The 20,450-nt window shown below is 35.0% G+C and overlaps 1 protein-coding gene across 2 annotated transcripts; it reads right to left on the bottom strand.

The window, feature by feature from the left end:
- Positions 1–1,005: 1,005 nt before the first annotated feature.
- rap1aa (RAP1A, member of RAS oncogene family a) lies at positions 1,006–17,651 on the bottom strand. 2 transcript variants are annotated; one of them, XM_044129699.1, is made up of 9 exons: positions 17,517–17,651; positions 15,199–15,333; positions 11,917–12,004; positions 11,297–11,365; positions 11,141–11,197; positions 10,917–11,057; positions 7,270–7,413; positions 5,422–5,541; positions 1,006–1,731 (listed from the first exon to the last, which is right to left on the bottom strand). In XM_044129699.1, the coding sequence occupies exons 3-8, from the start codon at positions 11,971–11,973 to the stop codon at positions 5,452–5,454; spliced, it is 558 nt and encodes a 185-aa protein (XP_043985634.1). In that variant the 5' UTR covers positions 11,974–12,004; positions 15,199–15,333; positions 17,517–17,651; the 3' UTR covers positions 1,006–1,731; positions 5,422–5,451. The 2 variants fall into 2 exon arrangements, with proteins under 2 accessions (XP_043985634.1, XP_043985643.1); XM_044129708.1 differs by having other exon boundaries at positions 17,271–17,524.
- Between the last annotated feature and the right edge of the window lie 2,799 nt (positions 17,652–20,450).

The following is a 20,450-nucleotide window of genomic DNA, read 5'->3' as shown; positions in this document are numbered from 1 at the left end:
TTCACTTTCACACTGCACCGTATCCAAACTAATTGGATCACCTGTTCCCCTCCTTGCCTGCGGTGGCGCTGCACCAACTACTACTGTAGGAAAGGACATAACCTCAGAAGAAGACCAGCGGAACTTCCTTCCTTATAAAATGTAAACAAAATTGAGTAGCGTCAAATTTTAGCAGTTGAATGATTTTTCTTTTGTCTTTGGTAAAGACCACAAACCATTTCTTCCTGTAATAGTGACTCTTACGTTTGCTTTGTTTGTATTTACCCAGAATCCCTTGCGTTGTAGTCCATTTCCTGCTTTTGGAGCGGTCTCTGGTCCATGTAAAGTGGACGATTTTTTTGGTCCACTTTACGGTTTGATTACTCATTCACACTCATTCACCCAAACGAACCAGACTTTATAGAGAAGCGAACTAGAGTTGGATTAAAGCGGATTAAACAGCCGATGTGAAAGTAGAAAGTGACCCTGAGTGGCAACACATTTTAGATGTAAGATTTTGCCTTTATTATTTTTTTAGCAAAATAAAGCAAGCCATTTCTCCTGATATTTACCCAGAATCCCCTGTGTTATCGTTCGGATTTGCTCTAAAGTTTTCCAGGTGGTAAAATTATTAGGTTTTTTTTCCTGCACGTCATTTTTACAGGACTGTACTTTGACTGTTTTTCTATTCCTACCATTTGCAGCTTTACCTTAAAGCAACATTTTATAAAGTCCCAAATTAATGTGACTCATTAATATGGTGACATGCTTTAAAGATCTGATCACATCCGCTCTAGAGTCTTCAAGTTCGTCCCCCAGTCAGTTTTCGATTCTGCTTTTTACTTCACATCCTGCCTGCTGTTGAGGCCAAAAGTCTGGGTTCCTCTTTGCTGCCGCTTCCTCTCTCGGTTCGATCCTAATCTGCTGAACCAGAGTCATTTCTGCCAGCAGGAAACGCTCCTCTTACACTTTCAGTCTGGCAAACTTCTCCTTAAACAGGAAGGACAACAACAAAAACAAGAGTAATGAAAATGTACTAAAATTTAATCATTCATAAAAGCTGGAAAATCATCTGACAGGGTAAGAAGAAGCAGTATTAGAGGTGATTTAGTACAATATGCTTTCAACCTCGACACAAATCAGAGCGAACCCTTACCCCCATCTGTCTATAAAATACTAATTTCCTTAACTTTATTATGCAAAAATGGAAGTAGAATATATTATGGGAAATATGGAAGGCTTGCAGCTTTCAATATAAAACAAAGTCACTTAGGAGAGATGTTATTAATACACATCCTTGTAAGTAGGAGCGAGTAATTTATGGGCAATGATGCACCTTCATTGACAAAGTTAGTGCAGAATTGTACAAGAAGATCAACATTTTTACATGGATTACTTTACAAATATATTGTCACAATATGCCAAAGACTGTTGTTACTCATAATAAAATTCTCATTAGTTCCCTTAAATGGATTCAAATCCAGTTTCCTCTTTTACTTTGTTATTTCCAGAAGAAAAGACACCTCGGAGAAAAAAACCAAAAAGAAGAAAAATATATTTTATCGTCAGGATTGACGATACAAGAAGAGGTTGATTTTCTCTGCCAGTAAAACGCAGAACATTTTTTTTTTTTTAAGTATGTGCCTTCTGCTGTTTTGCAAATGGTGTGGTTTTCTCAGCCAGCCTTTTTCAAAAATGCTCTGGAGAGGACTTGGAATGCTGGCACCATCCACCGGGAAACAGTTCATCATTCTGCAGGTAAAAACAGAAACGCAGCGTCATGATAAAATAAAATAAAACATAAAATATTCACTTTGAAAACTCTTTCATGCCGTTATTCCGATTAGCTCAGAGACGGTTAAAAGAACAGTTTTTAAATAATCTCTGTTCAATGAAAATTTCTTAAGATCAGATAATCAGTTCTTCTCAAAATGTACTTTTTTAAAATTTAGATCATGGGTGTTCAAAGTGTGGGAAGGGGGCCACTGAAGGCCCTCTGATGGATTCTGTGCGGCCCCCTGACCTCAAAGCAAACAGGGGGTTGATACAGATGAAAACCACATAAACATGAGGTCCAGAAAATACACCACCACTCATTAAGGTTTCTACATTTATCTTAGTTTTAGAGTAATTAGAACCACAATCATCCACCTACTTTTACTCAAAGCAAAGCAGTCAGTAATGTAACGTTAATGGCATAATAATCCAAGAACATATTCTCAAAGATTAATACATTTTAAATTCTAACAAACATTTAACACAACAGCTGGAAGATGCTTTAAATATCCAAATTAAAAACAAAAAGGCAATAAAAATTAATTGTAAAGTCTCTGTGAACAAAAAAAAAATAAATAAAAAAGGAAAGAAAAAAAACGATACGCAAAATTCTGAAACAGGAGAACCGAGATGTAGAACGGAGCAACGAACTAGATGTGACTCAGGATCACAGAATCTGGCGGTGAACAGTGAAAAATAAATATGAGTGGCAAATTAGGTGAAACACGTGATGATTAAACGGCGCAGCAGGTGATGAGTTAAGATCAATACAAACGATAAAATAAAACCAGCAACAGGAAAGAAACTAAAGAGGACATAATAAACCAAGAAAGGATGAAACTAATCAAAGAAAACTAAATGGAAACGAATGAGGAACAAAATGCAAGAATAAACTAAGAAATAAACTGGTATGGCAAAACCTTTGGAGCAATAATTAACACAGATAATGATCTATATCAGGGGTTTTCAAAGTATGAAAGGGTGAGCCCCCCTTCAAGGAGCTTAAGGCCTGCTGCGCCCCCGTGGAGGGGGAGAGGGGGTGGGGAGGTAACTAAGTTACTTTCCAAGTCAAGTAGTAACTAACTGCAGGAAAGTAACTAACTGCAGGATTAAGTAACTTTTTAGTTACTTTCAGCAGCTGCTAACAACAACGCTCTGCCTCCTGTGAAAATCACATTGAGCTTTGCCAATACTTAATTGTAAGTTATTTTATAATGGTAACATCAACAATGTGTCTCCACTGATAAGGTTGAACTGAAGAGGAGATTGTACAAAAAATAAAAAACATGAGTAATTTGTGTGGTCCACTGTTGTCTGGAAAACTCTAAGAAGAATTTTTAAAGCCCCCCTCCCCCAGCCTCCAGATTCTGCATTCGCCCCTGAGTTTGATGTGCACAGAGCTCCTACTGCAGCTCCACAGCTCCGATGGCTGCGACACTTACCGTAATATTAATAATTATAACGGTGCTTGCCATTATAACTATTGCCAACTACGGACACGTTTATTCGTGGCTGTTTTCACGTTTATTGCGCTGTTTATATTGGTCTCGATGTTTGCAGTTTTCTGGAGCGCAACGCGAAGCTCGACGTCATTCAGAGGTAATACATTAACTTGACATTAACAAAGACACAGCGGGACGGATCATCCTGGAAATGATGAACAGGGAGAGACGGAGTAAAACTACCTTAATGACGGACAAATTCTGGGATTTATTGTGAGTCTCTGCTTATTTCCAAGCCCAAATGAGCAACTTCACGTTCAAAAACGAGCCCAAAAAGGCGCAACCCGCCGCTCATTAAATCTGCAAGCGACTTTAAAAAAATGAAGCCCAAAGCCGCTTATAATAATCGGACATGTCGACAGAAACTCAAAATAGTTCCAGTTTTTCCACCAACAAAACGCGCATCTCCCTCCATTGTTTACATTTCTGTTGCATAGAGACGTCGGTCACTCGACAAGACACGTAGAGGAAATACGATTAAATAACAAAAGAAGATAGTAACGCAAAAATGATTTTGATAAGTAACTGTAGTCTGACTACTGGATTTGAAATAGCAACGCGTTAGATTACTGGTTACTGAAAAAAGTGGTCCGACGTCAGTAACGTTACTGACGTCACTGGCCAAAACATCCTCTAAGGTGGGAAACATTTCCACTGATCCCCGCTCCACACGCGCACCCCACAGTACCAACTTTTTCCTAAATCCACAGAGTTGATCGTGTGCGTAAAAGACGTTTCTCTCACATCAGTAGACAGCAAGCAGATAGCTTTTCCGGTTTATTTTTTTTCCCTCGCACCGCGCCTCCCCTAAAGTGCTCTGGCGCCCCCCAGGGGAGGCGCGCCTCACACTTTGAAAACCGCCGATCTATATGGTAAGAATAAACAGTTGTCGTTTTCAGTTAAAAGGTCAAATAATATTGTTAAAGTGCCATGAATTTGTTGAGACCACATCTAGTACTAAGAGGAAATATATTTTACAGACTGTAACAGTAACAAGGAGCTTGTTTATGTTTTTAATTAGATTTTATTTTATATATTTATTTCTTCAGCGTTATCTTTCATGACAGTGTTAATATCATGTCCATTGACTCCATGACACTTTCAATCTGACTCATTACGATTTGATGAAGAACCAGCTTTGGTCTTTGTAATTTCTGTCCAGTAAAACTAATAATCTATAAATCAATAGACAGGTTTATATAAAGATATAATCCATGTTTCTGTTCCATACTTGTATGGCATTGAAAGGATCTGGATTTTTTGTTTTTCCAATGAAAAGCTCTGGTTTGCACAGCAAATACCGTGTGGGTGAAATTTTATGAATGATACTCTGATGTCCCATTCTCCTGAAGGCAGCACAGAGCTGCACCACCACAAACTCACAGAAACACTGAAGAGAAGAAGAGTTTTGATCTGCAGTTCTATCCATGTTTTATGGTTGCACAGCACTTTCTTTTTGCAAATAGTTTAAATTTTAAACTGGCAGTGTTGCACAACTTCTATCTGGTCATTTTGTGAAAGATTAAACAGCTAAAATTACACAGAAAAATAATATTTTTTCCTCTCTGATTGGCTGCTGTTAGGCCTAACGATTTTAAATTGATGCCTGTAAAAGTAATTTGTATTCACAAGGCTTTTTTCTTCTCTGGGAAATGATTTTTGATAATAAATACAGAAACAACCATAAAAATCAAAACATCAACAACAGTGGCAGTAATATTAATAATACTATTCAGTATTATTGATGGGAGGCAGTGAGGGACCTGGATAATGGACAGGTTGAGAAACACTGATCTAATGTCTCATGTTAAATAATTCACATGAGAAAAGTAAAAGTTTGTCTAATCCAGCATCAAGAAAATACCACAAACATTGCTACAGCTGCAATATGTTTGACAGCGCAGGTTAAATAATCAAAATGTGGCCTTTAAAACGAGATCCAGCTCTAAAGGGTCGCAGATCATTTTTATGCATTTTACAGACGTTTTCTGGTTCCTAAAACGTTCTGTTACCGTTTCTGAGTATAAAAATATTTCTGCTCACAGGAAAAAAAAGCTTCACTCAGTTTGCTGCGCGTTTTAAATGTTCGGTAACAACCCGGAGCTCAGAAAGCCCGGCAGCCATGCGAACGTCTGGAATAAATTTAGTCCAAGCTCCCACTCACCTGGCCTGGAGCAACCGTGGGAGCGCGTTTTTAGAGCAGCGTGCAACCCGACTTCTTTTTTGTCTTCTTCTTTTCCATCGGCGTTTTCCTGTTGATCTGTCGCACCAGATCATAGAAAATCTGCAACACAGAAACGGCTTTTTCTGTTTTTCGCTTAGATTTTTACATACAAACAGAATTTTGGGCAACATGGAATCAACCGGCGTCAAATGTTGTTGTATATGTTTATACGCTACAGTGAAATTAAAGAACTTTTCACACATTTTAAAGGTAAGTTTTCAAATTTTCCTGCACTTTGGAGTTAAAAACGATACAAACCATCTAATAAATAAAGAGTTTCAATACAATAATATGATATAATTTGTTACTGTTCTTAATAATGTTTTGTGAGAGTATTTTACATTCCTCAGCAGGGACAAGGTGAAATAAAATACAACACTGCAAAATCTTACCAAGTAATTTTGGTCAAGTTTCTAGTGCAAATATTTTAGTTCACTTGAAATAAAACAAACTAACTTATAAGGAACAATTTAAATAACATTAAGGAATTATTTTAAATAATTCCTTAATATTGATAAAGTATTTGTTCTTTTGGCAGATAAATTAACTTACAACATGGGAAAAATATCTTGCTATGAGTTAAATAATCTGCCAGTGAAACAAGCACTTCTTAATATCAACATTAAGGAATTATTTACTTAAAGAAAATCTCTATGTCTTGCTGATAAGTTAGTTTTGTTTTATTTCAAATGTGCCAAGATATTTGCACTAAAATCAGACCTTTTAATACTTGCTAAGATTTAGTGTTAATACAGTGAAAATGTCATGTTTTAGAAATGTTTGTCACACCTCACTGTTTTTAACAAAACACAAATTTACCCAAAAAAAATCCCCCAATTTCAATAACGTTGTGTGACGTTTAACATATAAGCCAGTGTGAATGTCAATTACACAGGTCAAAAAGTATTTGAACTATAAGGAATAATAAATATTGATTACATTGAATAAATCCAAACGGAAAAACTAGAACAGAAGTCAGTTTTTGTGCAAAGCAGAATCCTTTAATCTAACATTTGATTCAACAAGAAAATATGGAAACACTTCAGCTGCACATGCAAACTGCAATGAAATGCTGTTTGGATATAATTTTCAGCTTGTATTTGTTCTTAAAAGTAAATTATATTTATCTTGTTACATTTTGGAAGGTAGGAATCCCCTGCTGATCATAATAAAGTACAAATAATTTCTGAATGTTCTTGTAAAATACAGGATTAATAATCATTTATTATAGTTATTAATTTTGTCGTGTGATAGTATTCTACATATGACTGTAAATTAATATATATATATTTAGGAATAATAAATATTGCTTACATTGAAATAATCCAAACAAATTATGTTAAAATAAATAAACACTTAGACACAATATACAAAGAAAGTCACATAAAAAACAAATCTTTAAAAAATGTTCTGGTTAAATTTCCTGGCATTTAGCAAATATAAATAATTTAGCTAATTCTAACCAACCTAAAACAAGAAAAGCTTAGCCTGAATTAACTTCAGATAGTCAATTTTTTTTATTAGGTTTATGAAAATATCTGGTGTCAACTGTAAACAACATCATATCCAAATTTAGGCTTTTAATAAAACGCTAGACTTTATCAGTCTGAATATTAAACTCTCCAGAAATCAAGCACTTCCAAACCGTCAACTTTAGGCATTTAATGACTTTAAGCACTTCGTTGAATCCTGCACTTAGCGAAAACATTAGTTCCCTGAAAACTGAAAGGCATTTTTAAATTAGCATTTCTATACAAAATGCATCTTCTACGTTGATTTTGGACTTACCTCGTTAACATTGATCTTTGATTTAGCTGAAGTCTCTAAAAAGGCACAGTTGTTCCACTGACGGGCCAGGTTCTGGCCCTGCTCCTTCCCGACCACGCGCTCGTCCTCCAGGTCACATTTATTCCCCACCAGGATCATCGGAACCTGATCGATCAGAATAAATGCATAAAGATTAAACTCGTCGGCTCATGAAAATTAATCTGCCCAATAATCATAATATTCAAGATGCTTCCAACAGCACTGAAGAAAGTTTCTAATACTGGTGAAATGTGTTCATTTTACCTGAAGAGATTTTTATCATAATATAATGAAATAAATGTAAATATTAATAATTGAATTATGGTTCTATTGAATGTTAGATTTTATACATTAATCATATGATTGGTGAATCCTGTTGTATTCGGCGCTCTCAGTTTTCTATCTTTTTTTCAGAAAGAAAAAAAGAACAGAGTCACAATATTAACCCTCAAAGTGCAGAAAGTAGAGACTGCTAAGTGTCCACACGATTCTGTACTTATTCTGATATCATTATTGATATTTTTTGATACAGTGAAGAAAATAAATAATCTCAACTTTAAGGACAGTTTTGGTTTTTTTAAAACTCTTTATGGCCTGAGTTTCAAATTTCCGCCTGGAAGTTTTGATTGTTCAAAGTTCTTTAAATGTCCTGTGAGTAAATATATTGGCCCATTATATATATATATATATTCCAACTGGAACCTTCAATATCTAGCAAGTTATTTGTGCAATTTACCGTCTATTGAAAGAGTGTCTCATCAGATTAAACCAAAGAAAAACCTGCTTCCTGCTACAACGGGAGTGAAATTACCGTAATAACCCGATATTGTCTGGAAAGCGCAACGTCTCCACTTTCAGAAACTGCTTGGATTTGTCAGCTAGCACAAAGTGTTGCAGAATTACGGTGCTGCACATTTTGCTCGGTCTAGGAGGGTTAAACATAATTTAATTGGATTTTATCATAATAAATCAATTTTTAAGATAAATGATAAACGATACGATAAATTCCCACACCTAATTGAACAAAGGTATTTTGGATTTCCAGTGTATTTTCTTTAGAAAATCTTAGATAATCTTTATGACAATAAAAAACAACAGAAGGATTTTTGTAAATAATTTGGAGTTACGTGCAACAGCAAAATACACAAATAGATGAATCTTTGTGAGTTGACCGCTCGTTCTTCAACGCTGAATATTAAATATGGTTCAAGTGTCGTTAAAGAAAAACCATTTCCTCTTGACTGGGATTGCATAAATTTTTCAACGCTTACCAAAATTTGGAAGCAAACCGAATCTTTTGGGCCTGGTTCTGATCGGCTAATAAATAACAACCATCAGGTCTTTGTTTACTGGGAGTGAAGTTCGCTAATCGGTCAACCGTACATCCACAGTTTGATGCGTTTTAATAAACGAGCTCAATTTCTACGGATAACAACAACCAGTGAGACAGGCTCGTCCACCTGCACAGGCAGAAATCAACACACCTACGGGTGACTCATGCAGGTTATCACTGTCAACATTTGCTTTCCTAAGAAGAGCTTCTCTTTATGTCACGACTGCTGGCAGCTGTCGGCTCTCCCTTAATTTCTGTGGGTCGTATTTGTTAAATAAAAGAAAAACATGCAACATAAAGGGAAAACTCTGTAAACATACCTCCAGCTTAAAGGTGAGATTGGATTATTGGTACTTATTTGACTCATTTCCACCATATATGGAAATAAATCAACATGAGGTTTACATCCTCCAATAAAAATAAAATGTCGACATAATTATAAAATAATACACTTTTAACGTTAAACTGACTTTAAAATGGCAAGACTCTGTAAAGACAGTAATTACTAATTGGTTAATGACAGAGACTGTTTCATTCCTACAATAAAAGTTGTTTTTAAGATAAAGAATAAAAAATTAAAGGTTATGAGAAAAAAAACCCCAGATGTGCAATACATAGAATGTGCCCAACATTATCAACACATTATAATCTTGTAGGACCCAAAAGTTCTGTCGTGTTTTCCTTTAATTTAAACGGGTCAAACGTGTAAATGATACGTTGTTATTATAGATACAAATGCTATAGGAGCAAATTAGAGGGTTTATAATTACATTTTAAACAAATAGTTTAGTAAAAAAAAAACTGATTTTTTCTTAGAAAGTTACACTCATGACTAAACAAACATTTTTGATTCCTGTTTGGTGTTGCAATATTTGACATCCACAACCTGTTAAATAAACTGTGGCAAAAATTAAAACAAATATTCACTTTTGTCACACAGGAAGTGTCACTTTATACCTTAAAAATCAGCCAGTTTGATAAAAAAGTAACAAGTTAAGATTGTGGATTATACAAATGACACTGAATTGAGAAGATGAGATCCTAATCATCCTGTTCTGACTAAATATGGCTTAGATTCATCTCAGCGTACATCCTTCCTGAATCAAAAGGTGAAGAAACAAAGGCTGAAAGAGGCAGATAGCATCTAGCAACACCTCCGACATTTCCTCCATGTCACAAAGCTGCTGCTGCCCCCCGCAGCCGTCAGTATAAGGTGGGGGATGAACCTAAACAGAGCCTGCTGGGTTCACACTGACGTGCAAAACGATGCAAGCAGAGTCATTTCTACAACGACGACATAGCTCCTACTTTTACAGGAGTCTTGAAGGTGACCTGTTCTGCTTCCTGAAACAGGTTAGGATACATTTCTGTGCGACCACAAAACATGTTCTTGCATAACCAGATTTCATCTGCTCAGTTCTGCTTATTTTGAGCTGCTTTAGGGCCTCTTGTCATTTTACATTATTACTAAATAAGCTGCTGCTGGCCACGCCCCCCAACTCAACGTTTATCTTAAAGGTAAGCATTTAACTTTTATCGTTTATTATGAAATGTTTCCTAAGAATTTCGATGCATTGTCTTGAAAAAATTGTATTAATGTTGTTGGGGGGGGGAAAAAAACCTAAGCTGACATTTTTGGAAATGTTATTTATCATTTTAATCCACTGTTTGTTCTGTAAATTTGATAATAGGATTAAATGTGCAGCTATTTAGTGATATAAATCAGAAAAAAGAAGCCAATTCAGAAAGCAATAGGATTAAATAAAAATAAAATTCTAAGTCCATTTCACCCACCCAATCCTCGCACGTGAAATGATGTACAATTACACAACCGTACAGCTTTGAAAAGCATTAGTAGAGCCTCCTGCACAACCAACAAGAATGCAGCAAGTGGTTTCTGGATGGTAGGTTAACAATACAACATTTGTCTTTTCCAGCAGCCATTGTACAGCACACACAGTAGTAAAACCACCTGACCAAATGTCCTGGAGCTCCTTGCGTTGCTAGGTAACAAGGGTTTGGCTTAGCTGGGGTTGCTAGGTAACAACATAACTTTTAACAATCGCGAGGGTTTTTGTGTAAACAGCTTATTTTCCGGACACTAAAAAACTTTAACTTAATGTCAAAAAACAGCTGCGTGTTCTTTTTAAGCGTTTGGTGTGTTTCTAGAAGCAGTAGAAACCCAAATGGAAGTATAAAAAAAGTACAAAATGTGAATTTCGACTTTAATTGTTCTCTGAAAGAGTTCAGATTTCCGATTTTTTGGGTGTCTGTTTTAAAAACCTGTTGCACTCACATCCTCAGTGTCCTTTACTCGCAGGATTTGTTCCCGCAGGTCTTGTAGGTCGTTAAATGTTGACTGTGCTGTAATGGAGTACACCAAAGCAAAGCCTTGCCCGTTCTTCATGTACAGGTCTCTCATCGCTGTGAACTGTTCCTGCAGAGCAACAGCAGAGGAGAAACAGCATCAGCGACCTGGAGGGCCTCTCTAAGCCAAACGCAGCGGCAGACGAGACTCACTGTTCCAGCGGTGTCCAGAATTTCCAGCATGCATTGCTGCCCGTCCACCTCAACTTGCTGTTGTGTCAGAAATGAAGAATTTAGAGGTAATCAGACGAATTTAATAATGTTCAGGAGGCAACAAGAAGTTTTGTTGTTTTTTTTTATAACCCTTACCTTTCTGTAAGAGTCTTCTATAGTAGGGTCATACTTCTCCACAAAAATGCCTTGCACAAACTGGACTGTCTGGAATCAACCAAGAAGACGACAAAATTAAAAGCGGTAACTGCATTGTGCTAAATAATATTTTAACAAAATACAGTAACCCTTATTAAAATTTCACATCAGTTTTGTCTCAGCTTTATCTATTTTTAATGACTTTAAATGAAAAATCAAATCACTGCAAAAATACAAAATCCTACGAAGTATTTTTGGTTTAGTTTCTAGTGCTAATGTCTTACTACACTAGAAATAAAACCAAACTCACTTACAAGTAACTTTTCAGAAAGATATGGGATCTTGTTTTAAGTTAATAATTCCTTACCATTGCTAAAAAAATAAATAAAAAGTTCCACTTATAATGACATTTTCTAGTAAAAAATCTCGCACTTTACCATCAATAATAAGGAATTATTTACTTAAACAAGCTCCAGAATCTTGCTGAAAAGTTACTTGTAAGTTAATTTTGCTTTATTTTAATTGTATTAAGATATTTGCACTATAAACTAAACCAAAAATACTTGAAAGATTTTGTGTTTTTGCAGTGCATTTGTAATGATCTTCCAAGGAACACTTACCAGCGCAGATTTCCCCACACCTCCTGATCCAAGCACGACTAGCTTGTACTCACGCATGGTGGGTGACTTCACTGGACAGCACAAGAGTCTGAAAAGACAGAGACAGAAATCAGAAATTTAGAGGTGAAGACATTCTCCACCTTTCCACAGACACAGACGGGGGAAAAGACTGTGCTGAAATATGGAAAAAACAGTTTGAGAATATCCCAGAATTGATCACAGATCAGCTATGACTCAAAATATATACAAGTATTTTAAACAGTTTGGGAAAAACAAAGCGTCTGATGCACTTTGAGGACAGTGAACTAATCATAAAATCATGATATTTCCCCGATATTGTCTTGTTGAATTATTCTTGTTCATTTTTGCAAACAAAAAGTCCGAACTGAAAATAAATGTAAAAACTTAACACGTGTTTTTGTATTACAAATATTTAAAGTCAATAAGAGTTATGACATAGTAATTTTATGTTTTTGTAAGACGTTATTGAGAATTAAACACCAACATTTGAGTGTTAAAAAAGGCAAACACACCAAAAAAGCAACTCAAATGAATATTTTTTTGCATTTCAGTTAAATCCTAAATAAGTAAAGGTGAAAATTAAGAGTAAAATGTATTAAAATGGACAATGATGATTAAGAATATTTAAGTAAATATTCTTAAGATGCAAAATTTGGTAGGAGGGAACTCTCTGTGATTGGCTGATTAGTGTGGTTCATTTACTTAAACTTTACCAAGTTGCAAATCCAGACCCAAAGTAAACATAAACAGCACATGTTGTTCTTTGTTCACAAATATATATGTGCTCACATCAACATTTTCTCACAGCAAAACTCTAAAATAAACAAACAAGGTTTAGCCTGGCAGGAAGCAAGAAAAGTCTGGCAGCCCGCCATGCTTACAATGCACTGCAACCATCTAATTTGATCCCATTTTAGTTTAATATCAGTCAGTTTCTTAATTAGCTGCTCATAGGTAACTTCTTGTTTAATTGTAGGTGGTTACATAGATCTAAAGCGCTGCTGAAGTATGCAGATAAATAAATCTTAGATGTTACGCGTCAATAGACTGGTTACAATAAGCAATAAATCAATTAATCACATGAGTAATTAAAATGAAGTCAATTTCCATTTGAATAACTTATTGTTTCTCTCTTTCTACAAAAACTGGATGAAAAAAGTCTTCAGTCTGGTTCTAGGAATTTTGTTTACAGCAACTTCATAATCAATCTTATTTGTTGTTCTGTTTGTTTATTTTGGATATTTCAAAATACTTTGTTTAAAATACAAAGTTTTTAGCATTTAAGGCCTTGAAAATACTTGACAGTAGTCTCAAGACAACATTATTGTTTATTGCAGTCAAATGAGCAGAATGTCTTACCAGATCTAACTGATGTCTTGTGGATCAAGCAGCTTTCTGAAACAGGACTAAAGAGTATAATTTTCACGCCACGAGATTTAAAATGATGTAAAATGATGACAATGTTAATTTTTCTGCATACAGATTTTATTTTAGAACTATATTCTGACTCATTTTCTTTCACTTCCTCCTCCAGTTTCTCATACCAGCAGCTCAGATCTAATTAAGTTTGCCATTTTAGCTTCACTTGCAAGCAGACGCAAGCTTTGTTAAAGTAATCGTTGGGTGTGAGTATCAAACAATTGCTGTGAAACGTAAAGTTTAGATGATTAAACGTAACTTGATGCTCATAATAACAGCCTTGTGTGAGGCGGTTTTTACTGGATGAAAAAAAATAAGTGACGCCGCTGTAAATCAGCGTGAAATATTTAAGTATTATGCATTTTTTGCAGCACCTGCAATCTCACACCAAAGTTCAAGCCCTTGTTAAGTGTTCCAGTTTCACAAATAGCTTCATCTCATTACAATACAGAAGAAAAAGGTCGCAGTGAGTAACCCATCATCAGCCTGACACACATTAGAAACACAGAATGGCCTAGAAAAACGATTTGGCACAAAAAGGAGCTGCCACCGGCATTTTACAATAAAGACGCAAGTGTTTTATGCAAATTAAAAATGTAAATCTTTGTAATAGTTTAGGGCTTGTTGAGATTTAACCATATAACCATGACTAAGATGTAATTTAAAATTATCAGCTTCTCTGATTTAACTTTTTATAGATTTATGTTTGAGTAAAATTAACTTTATTCTTCTATTCTATGAACTACAGACAACATGTCTCTGAAATTCCAAGCAAAAATTTAATATTTATTTACAGAAAATGAGAAATGGTCAAAATAACAAAACCGATGCAGAGCTTTCAGACTTCAAATAATGCAAAGAAAATAAGTTTGTATTCATTTAGAAACAACAATACTCATGATTTAACTCAGGAAGAGTTCAGAAATCAAAATTTGGTGGAATAACCAGGAGGATTTCAGTGAGATTCAGTGCAGTGGACTCTTAATGTTTTCCATATCTGTATATATGAATAAACCATGTAATTATAGACATATTTCCTGGTTAAGCTCTAACAAAGTGCTAACACATATCAAGTGATAAAAAAAGAAAAGAGAATGACACATGATACGTTTCACCTACATAAGCTGAACATGTGAAGTCAAATAAAACATCTTGGGACATAATTCTGAATTTAAAACAAACAAATGTACATTTCTAACATCAAATGTCAAAGTGGGGGAGAGATTTACAGTAAAATCCTGTTTAAAAACCTCTGAATGTAATAATTATGCTAGGTCAGTAAGATCTTTGTCAAATGCTGCGACAAACAATACAAAACCCACTCTGTCGCAATCGGTCAGCATTAGCAATTCTAACTACGACGTCTGAAGCACCACAGTGAGAGACAGGCACACAGCAGACTTCACAAAGAGCCATTGTGACGACTCTCATCTACTCAAGTACGCCACACAGACAGAAAACAGAGATCAGAGAGTGTACGCGTGACGAACGCTCACAAAAACGAGGACGGGGTGCACAGAAAGGCACAGAAAGCCCATGGCTGATGAGCCTTGTGCTCCTAAAGTAAAAGTCACAAACTTGCTTCTAAGTTTTTACATCATATAAGTACCAGGAATGTTCTCCTGACTAGAAACAAGACGAGGGAGGCGTATCAGAGCCTGCCGATTTTTTTTTTTTTTTTACCACACCCGCTCTTAGTTTTCATAATAAGGAGTCTCTATGTTCTTGCCAACAGTAAATGAATAATTTGATTCCAAATTTTGATGAGATAATGTAAAACTGATAGAAGGCTTTCACAACCACCAGGAAATTCATTTACTCTAATAAATCTGCTTCATTTACCTTGTACACAGTTGTAATGATAGAAAGTCCCTCTACATCTGGGGAAGAAGGCCTTATGGATCCTCAGGTTCACTGATGCCAACCAGTCTCCAAGGCGACGAGATGTAGAGAGGAACAAATCTGTCCAAATGGCTCCTAAATGTAAACAATAAGACAGAAGTCAGCACAAAAAAATACAGAAACAAATAATAATCAAATTACAAACGGGGTAAACCTGAGTGATCATTACTAAAATGTTGGGATTGTTTTATTTTGAGGCTGAGAACATTTACAGCTAAATGCTAAAATTAAGATAAATAATTTCCAGTTTGAGAAGGAACCTGAATCTAGCATTGATTAATTAAACTTGTCCTCGCATCTCTAATCCATTCATGTTTGGTATGTAGGTTGTTGGAAAAATTAATTAAACTATTTCGCTGATATTAATAATTCTTGTCATCTTTGTGTAAATCAAACAGGGTTTTGTTCGACGATTACTAAAAGCATTTGCTATTTTATTATGATGATATGCTTACATTGTTATTGAAAATATTCCAAAAAGCAACAGCAAATAAAAAAGTTGGCTTTTAAGGAGATAGCTCAGCTGGTAGTGTGATAAATCAAGGAACTGGAGCAAAAAAAAGAAAAAAAAAAAAAAAGTGGTAGGCGAGACCGTAAATAAATATCTAAAATAAGCAGAGCTGGGTGATATGGCTTAAAAGTAACATTTTTGATTTTTTTCCTACCAAATTTTATTTTAATCAGTAATTTTTTTAATCCATTTTAAAAAGAAATTATAAATGACAGAAATATTTTCAAAAACGTACTTTCCCCCCCCAAATCATACCTTCTGGGAGTTGACCTGAATTCAAAGTACACCTAATACAAGCTGTAAAACATGGCTGTAAATCAAAATGACAAGTCACATGCCGGACTGGCATCACTCTGAACTACAGAAGCCTGAAGAGAGCATTTGTGAAAGATTTTTTAAACAATTAAACCTTTATAAACAGCTATTTCAAGCTCATGCTTAGCAGTATCAAATGTAAAGATACAAATATATATTTTTCTGTTAACATGTCATTGCTAAATGTACAGGAAACTTTAAGTGTTTATAATTTGAACAAACAGATGAATAGTTTACATTATTACATGATTTGTTGCACATTTTCTCTTAATTTAGACAGAGTTAAAATTATGTTGCAACTTTACATTACAAAACTTCTCAAATTACTAAAGCTGTCTGCCACGTTCAGTATGAAAAAAGGCTGATCTGAACCATTAATAACAAAAGGTATTAATTTTCCTCCCACAGTGGCAAGCCAGGGGACAACATCTTCAGCTTACAGACAGTATCATGTGTCAGCGACAGAGGAGGGAGGGGGATTTCAACTCGACTCAAACGATCAAATACACTTCTAGTCTGAATTTAAAACTATTTCTATAAACCTCCTCATTTAGGAGCTCAGTTGAAAACACCAAAAGTTGGGCAGCTGTAAAGTTACTAATAAAAAAGGGCTCACATCTTGTACAGCAGTTGGTTTCGAAAAGAAGGGAAGGGTGTGGCTATTAGTTTCAAAAACCCCAACACTGACACTTTAACACCGAATAAAAATCCACAGCTGTTACAAACAAAAACAAGCACACCAAACCGTGATTTATCGCAAAGTCTGGGACGGGGTAATCAGAAACTAGAAGTTGCTGACCAGGAAAAAGTTTGACAACTTATGTACTAGCACTTAGTTAGCACACTCCGGCAAATGCTAGCTAACGGCGTTTATTGGTAGCCTGGTAAATATATTTGAAAATGTAGTTAGCGGCATTCAAGGTGGCAACTAATTTTAACCAAACCCCCTCAAAGCACAAAGGCCACAGTCTTCTGTTTTCTGGTGTCTGGCTCGCAGTTTGGGCTCTCTGTACTTTTTAGCTAAAATGGGGCGCTAACTAGCTACCCAGTTAGCATTAGTCACTCCTCTGAAACTATTAGCTTTTCCCAAAAGTTTCAGCTCCAAGTCATTACTGTGTATAACATCGGTGTGCGGATAAGCCACTAAAAGCTTGAAGACTGCTTGGGTATAATTAAATACGCTTACTTGAAACGAAAACGTAGTTTGCGTCGAGAACTCGTCAGTTACTCACTAGCTCTCTTGTTAGCCATAGCTAAGCTATGCTCTACACACAGCACTGCTTCTCTACAACTGAGGATATGTCAGAAACACATAAGGACTAGGAAACAAGCACAAGCTCACACTACTAATCTAACAAAGACACATTTTAGATAATTAGTCTTGAAATTATTATTTTTTCTCCAGATGTATCAGCTTTTTAAAGAGACTCACCGTACTCCGCAATGCGAGTGCGTTAAATCAGACTGAATGTGCGGAGAGCTCCGGCTGTGGCTGCTGATTGGAGCAGAAGCAGCCAATCAGAGCGATCCAAGTTACGATAGAAATGAATATTCCTGACTTGAAACTGTCCGGATAAAAACGTGGATACCTATCAAACAGGCATTTCACTCAGGAATTTAAAAGCAGCAGAAAAATAATGTGGATCAGTGTAGTTATTCTGATCCATATGGAGGTCAGTGTCTAATTTCCACAGTGAAGTTTTTGACAGCAAATGCTGTATTTTGTAATATAATATATTTTTATAATATATTTTACCTGCGACAGACTGGCGACCTGTCCAGGGTGTACCCCGCCTCTCGCCCGGGACGCAGCTGGAGATAGGCACCAGCAACCCTCCCAACCCCATTAGGGAAGAAGGGTGTTCAGATAATGGATGGATGGATGAATATATTTTACATATTATATTGTCTAAAATATATTATGAAATTTTTAACCTTTAGGGGTTTTTTTGGTTGTTTTTTTATTTTAATTATTCTGTTAAAATTTGGGACAGAATTTTGGACAAAGATTATAGATGGCTACAAAATACTTAAACAATGTTTTAGCACAATAAGCAGTAACAATAGAAAAGCAGAAGAAATTTGTTAGCATTTTGTCTTAAATAAAATGCAAATCAAATCAAATTTTTTTTAGTGAGAGCTCCGAACCCAAAAATGAAATAAAATTTCAAGAAAGAGTCTGAAACTGAAATTTATCAATATTTTTGGATTGATCCATCCACTGGTGAATGGAAGCAGCTGAAAGTCTTACTTTGTACAATCAATTCAGCAGAGGGTAGAGTACCCAAAAATTTTACTCAGGTAAGAGTAGCACTACTAACACATATTTTTACTCAAGTAAAAGTAAAAAGTATCTCTCTAAGAAATTGCTCTAGTATACGTCATAACATAATTTTTGATGTCATCACACAGACAAAAAACACAACTTTATGTACAAATTTAGGTAATTTAAAGACTAAAATAAAAATGTCCTACAAATATATAACATAATTGCAAAAATAGACAATTCTTGACACTTTTCTAAATAATTTCATTAAATATAAAATTTGATAAAAGAAAACTTCTCACAGTGTGATGAGCTGAAAACCTCTAGAGGATCTGATACTTTTTATTGTTTTCCTTCCAAATTCTTGTGCTTCTCTTGCTTTGCACTGATTGGCTCTCTTTTTAGAAACTACATTTCCTGGTTTTAGATGCTGACCTCTGACCTCTCTTCTGTAACGCTTGTTTGTGTCACATCATGAGCAGAAATTTCCTTTCCAACTGGCCTTCCTCTGTCCTCTGTCCTCTGACTGAATGGATCACATGAGTTAGCCTTAAAGTATTTCTTTCTTGTTCCACTGGCTAAATATGGGAGTTGGGTTTATCACTGAGGCCGCTCTTATTCTTATGACTGCAGGATATTATTAGCTTCTCTGCAGAGGGAGTGTTGCCATGCTTTCAAAACAAAGTGTTCCTGCCCTTATTTAATCAAGTCGACAAACAAGGATCTTGCAACAACTTCGGTCATTAACCAGATACAGGAGCAAAACCAAAAGAACAAAACTGGTTTTGAAATTAACTTAACCCAACTGAAGATGTGAACTGTTTAATACTTTATGAGCACAAAAATAATTATAACTAAATCCAACAGACAAAACTAAATGGCTTATGGAAATATTGGTAACTGTTTTAAGGATGTATATTTTCTTTTAAACAATTTCCTTGTAATAGTTTATATCTTTGTTGAATTCTGTATGTGCTGAGATTCGTTTGCTCGTATTGTTTACATTTATTATTATTATTTTAATTAAAATGGAAGTTGTTATGAACTCACAGTTCAGATTAATTTCACTTCCTGCTACGGCGTTAGTGAAATTACCGTAATAACCCCATGTTGACTGGAAAGCGCAACGTCTCCCCTTTCAGAAACCGTTGGGATTTTTCAGATAGCGCAAAATGATGTGGAATTAGGGCACTGGGAATTTGGCTGAGTCGTCGACACGTTCAGCCTAGAAGAGTTAATTTAGCAAATAAATAAAACTAAAACTAAAAGGTCTTATTTAAATTTTTGTGATTTCACTTCTATTTGACCATTACAAGAAATTCAGCTTGAGCTTGTAAGGGAAAAGAATAAAGTCAAAATAATACGAGAATAAAGTCAAAATATTATGAGAATAAAGTAAAAATAATACAAGAATAAAGTCACAAGAAAATAAAATCATAATATTATGACTATATTCTTGTAATACAACTTTATTCTTGTATTGTATTGACTTTATATTTTTGTATTGAATTTATTCTCATATTATTTTGACTATTTTACAGTATTTGACTTTATTCATGTAATATAACTTTATTCTCATACTATTTTTTTTTCATTTTTTAGTGACTTTTTTGTTATAATCTCATGATTTTATTCTTGTAATTTCATGTTTTATCTTTTTCTTAATACGGCCCCAATACTCCATCATAATATACTCCCCCAAAAAGTTTGGTCAAATATTTATCTGTCATTTAATACAGCAACTGACAGAGACTATGATTATATTTTGGATCAACAATAATTCAAGATTCCTTTTCTACAAAATTTAGACCACTTTATTAAGATGTTGTCTATTAACGAGGAGATAAAAACGGCAAATTATTTACGAAATATATTTTTTCACTTTTTATTAAAAAAAATGTAACCTTCCAGTTCTCTCAACTGGTTTAGCTAAATGTTTGTCTCTGTGTGGATCAGGGGGGAAAAAACTGAATAAATGTGATAAATTCAAACTTGTTCACTCAAATCTTATTTTATAAATAATTGCAGCAGTCTGTAGTGAATTAATCCATAAATGGAGAATATTTATGATGTTTCTTTGCACCAAGTGAAATGAGAAAA

This window comes from Gambusia affinis, linkage group LG01 (genome assembly GCF_019740435.1).
Source record: "Gambusia affinis linkage group LG01, SWU_Gaff_1.0, whole genome shotgun sequence".
Lineage (NCBI taxonomy): Eukaryota > Metazoa > Chordata > Actinopteri > Cyprinodontiformes > Poeciliidae > Gambusia > Gambusia affinis.
Note: the sequence above shows the minus strand (reverse complement) of the source record. Positions and strands in the feature narration are given on the sequence as shown.

Bases quoted from the DNA above. Each gene is read 5' to 3' on its own strand.
- rap1aa (XM_044129699.1), bottom strand. From the start codon at position 11,973: ATGCGTGAGTACAAGCTAGTCGTGCTTGGATCAGGAGGTGTGGGGAAA. The intron at 11,058-11,140 runs GTGAGTCTCGTC...GTTGCTCTGCAG, and splicing joins TTCTGGACACCGCTGGAACA to GAACAGTTCACAGCGATGAG. The intron at 5,542-7,269 runs GTAAGTCCAAAA...TCTGTGTTGCAG, and splicing joins CAAAGATCAATGTTAACGAG to ATTTTCTATGATCTGGTGCG.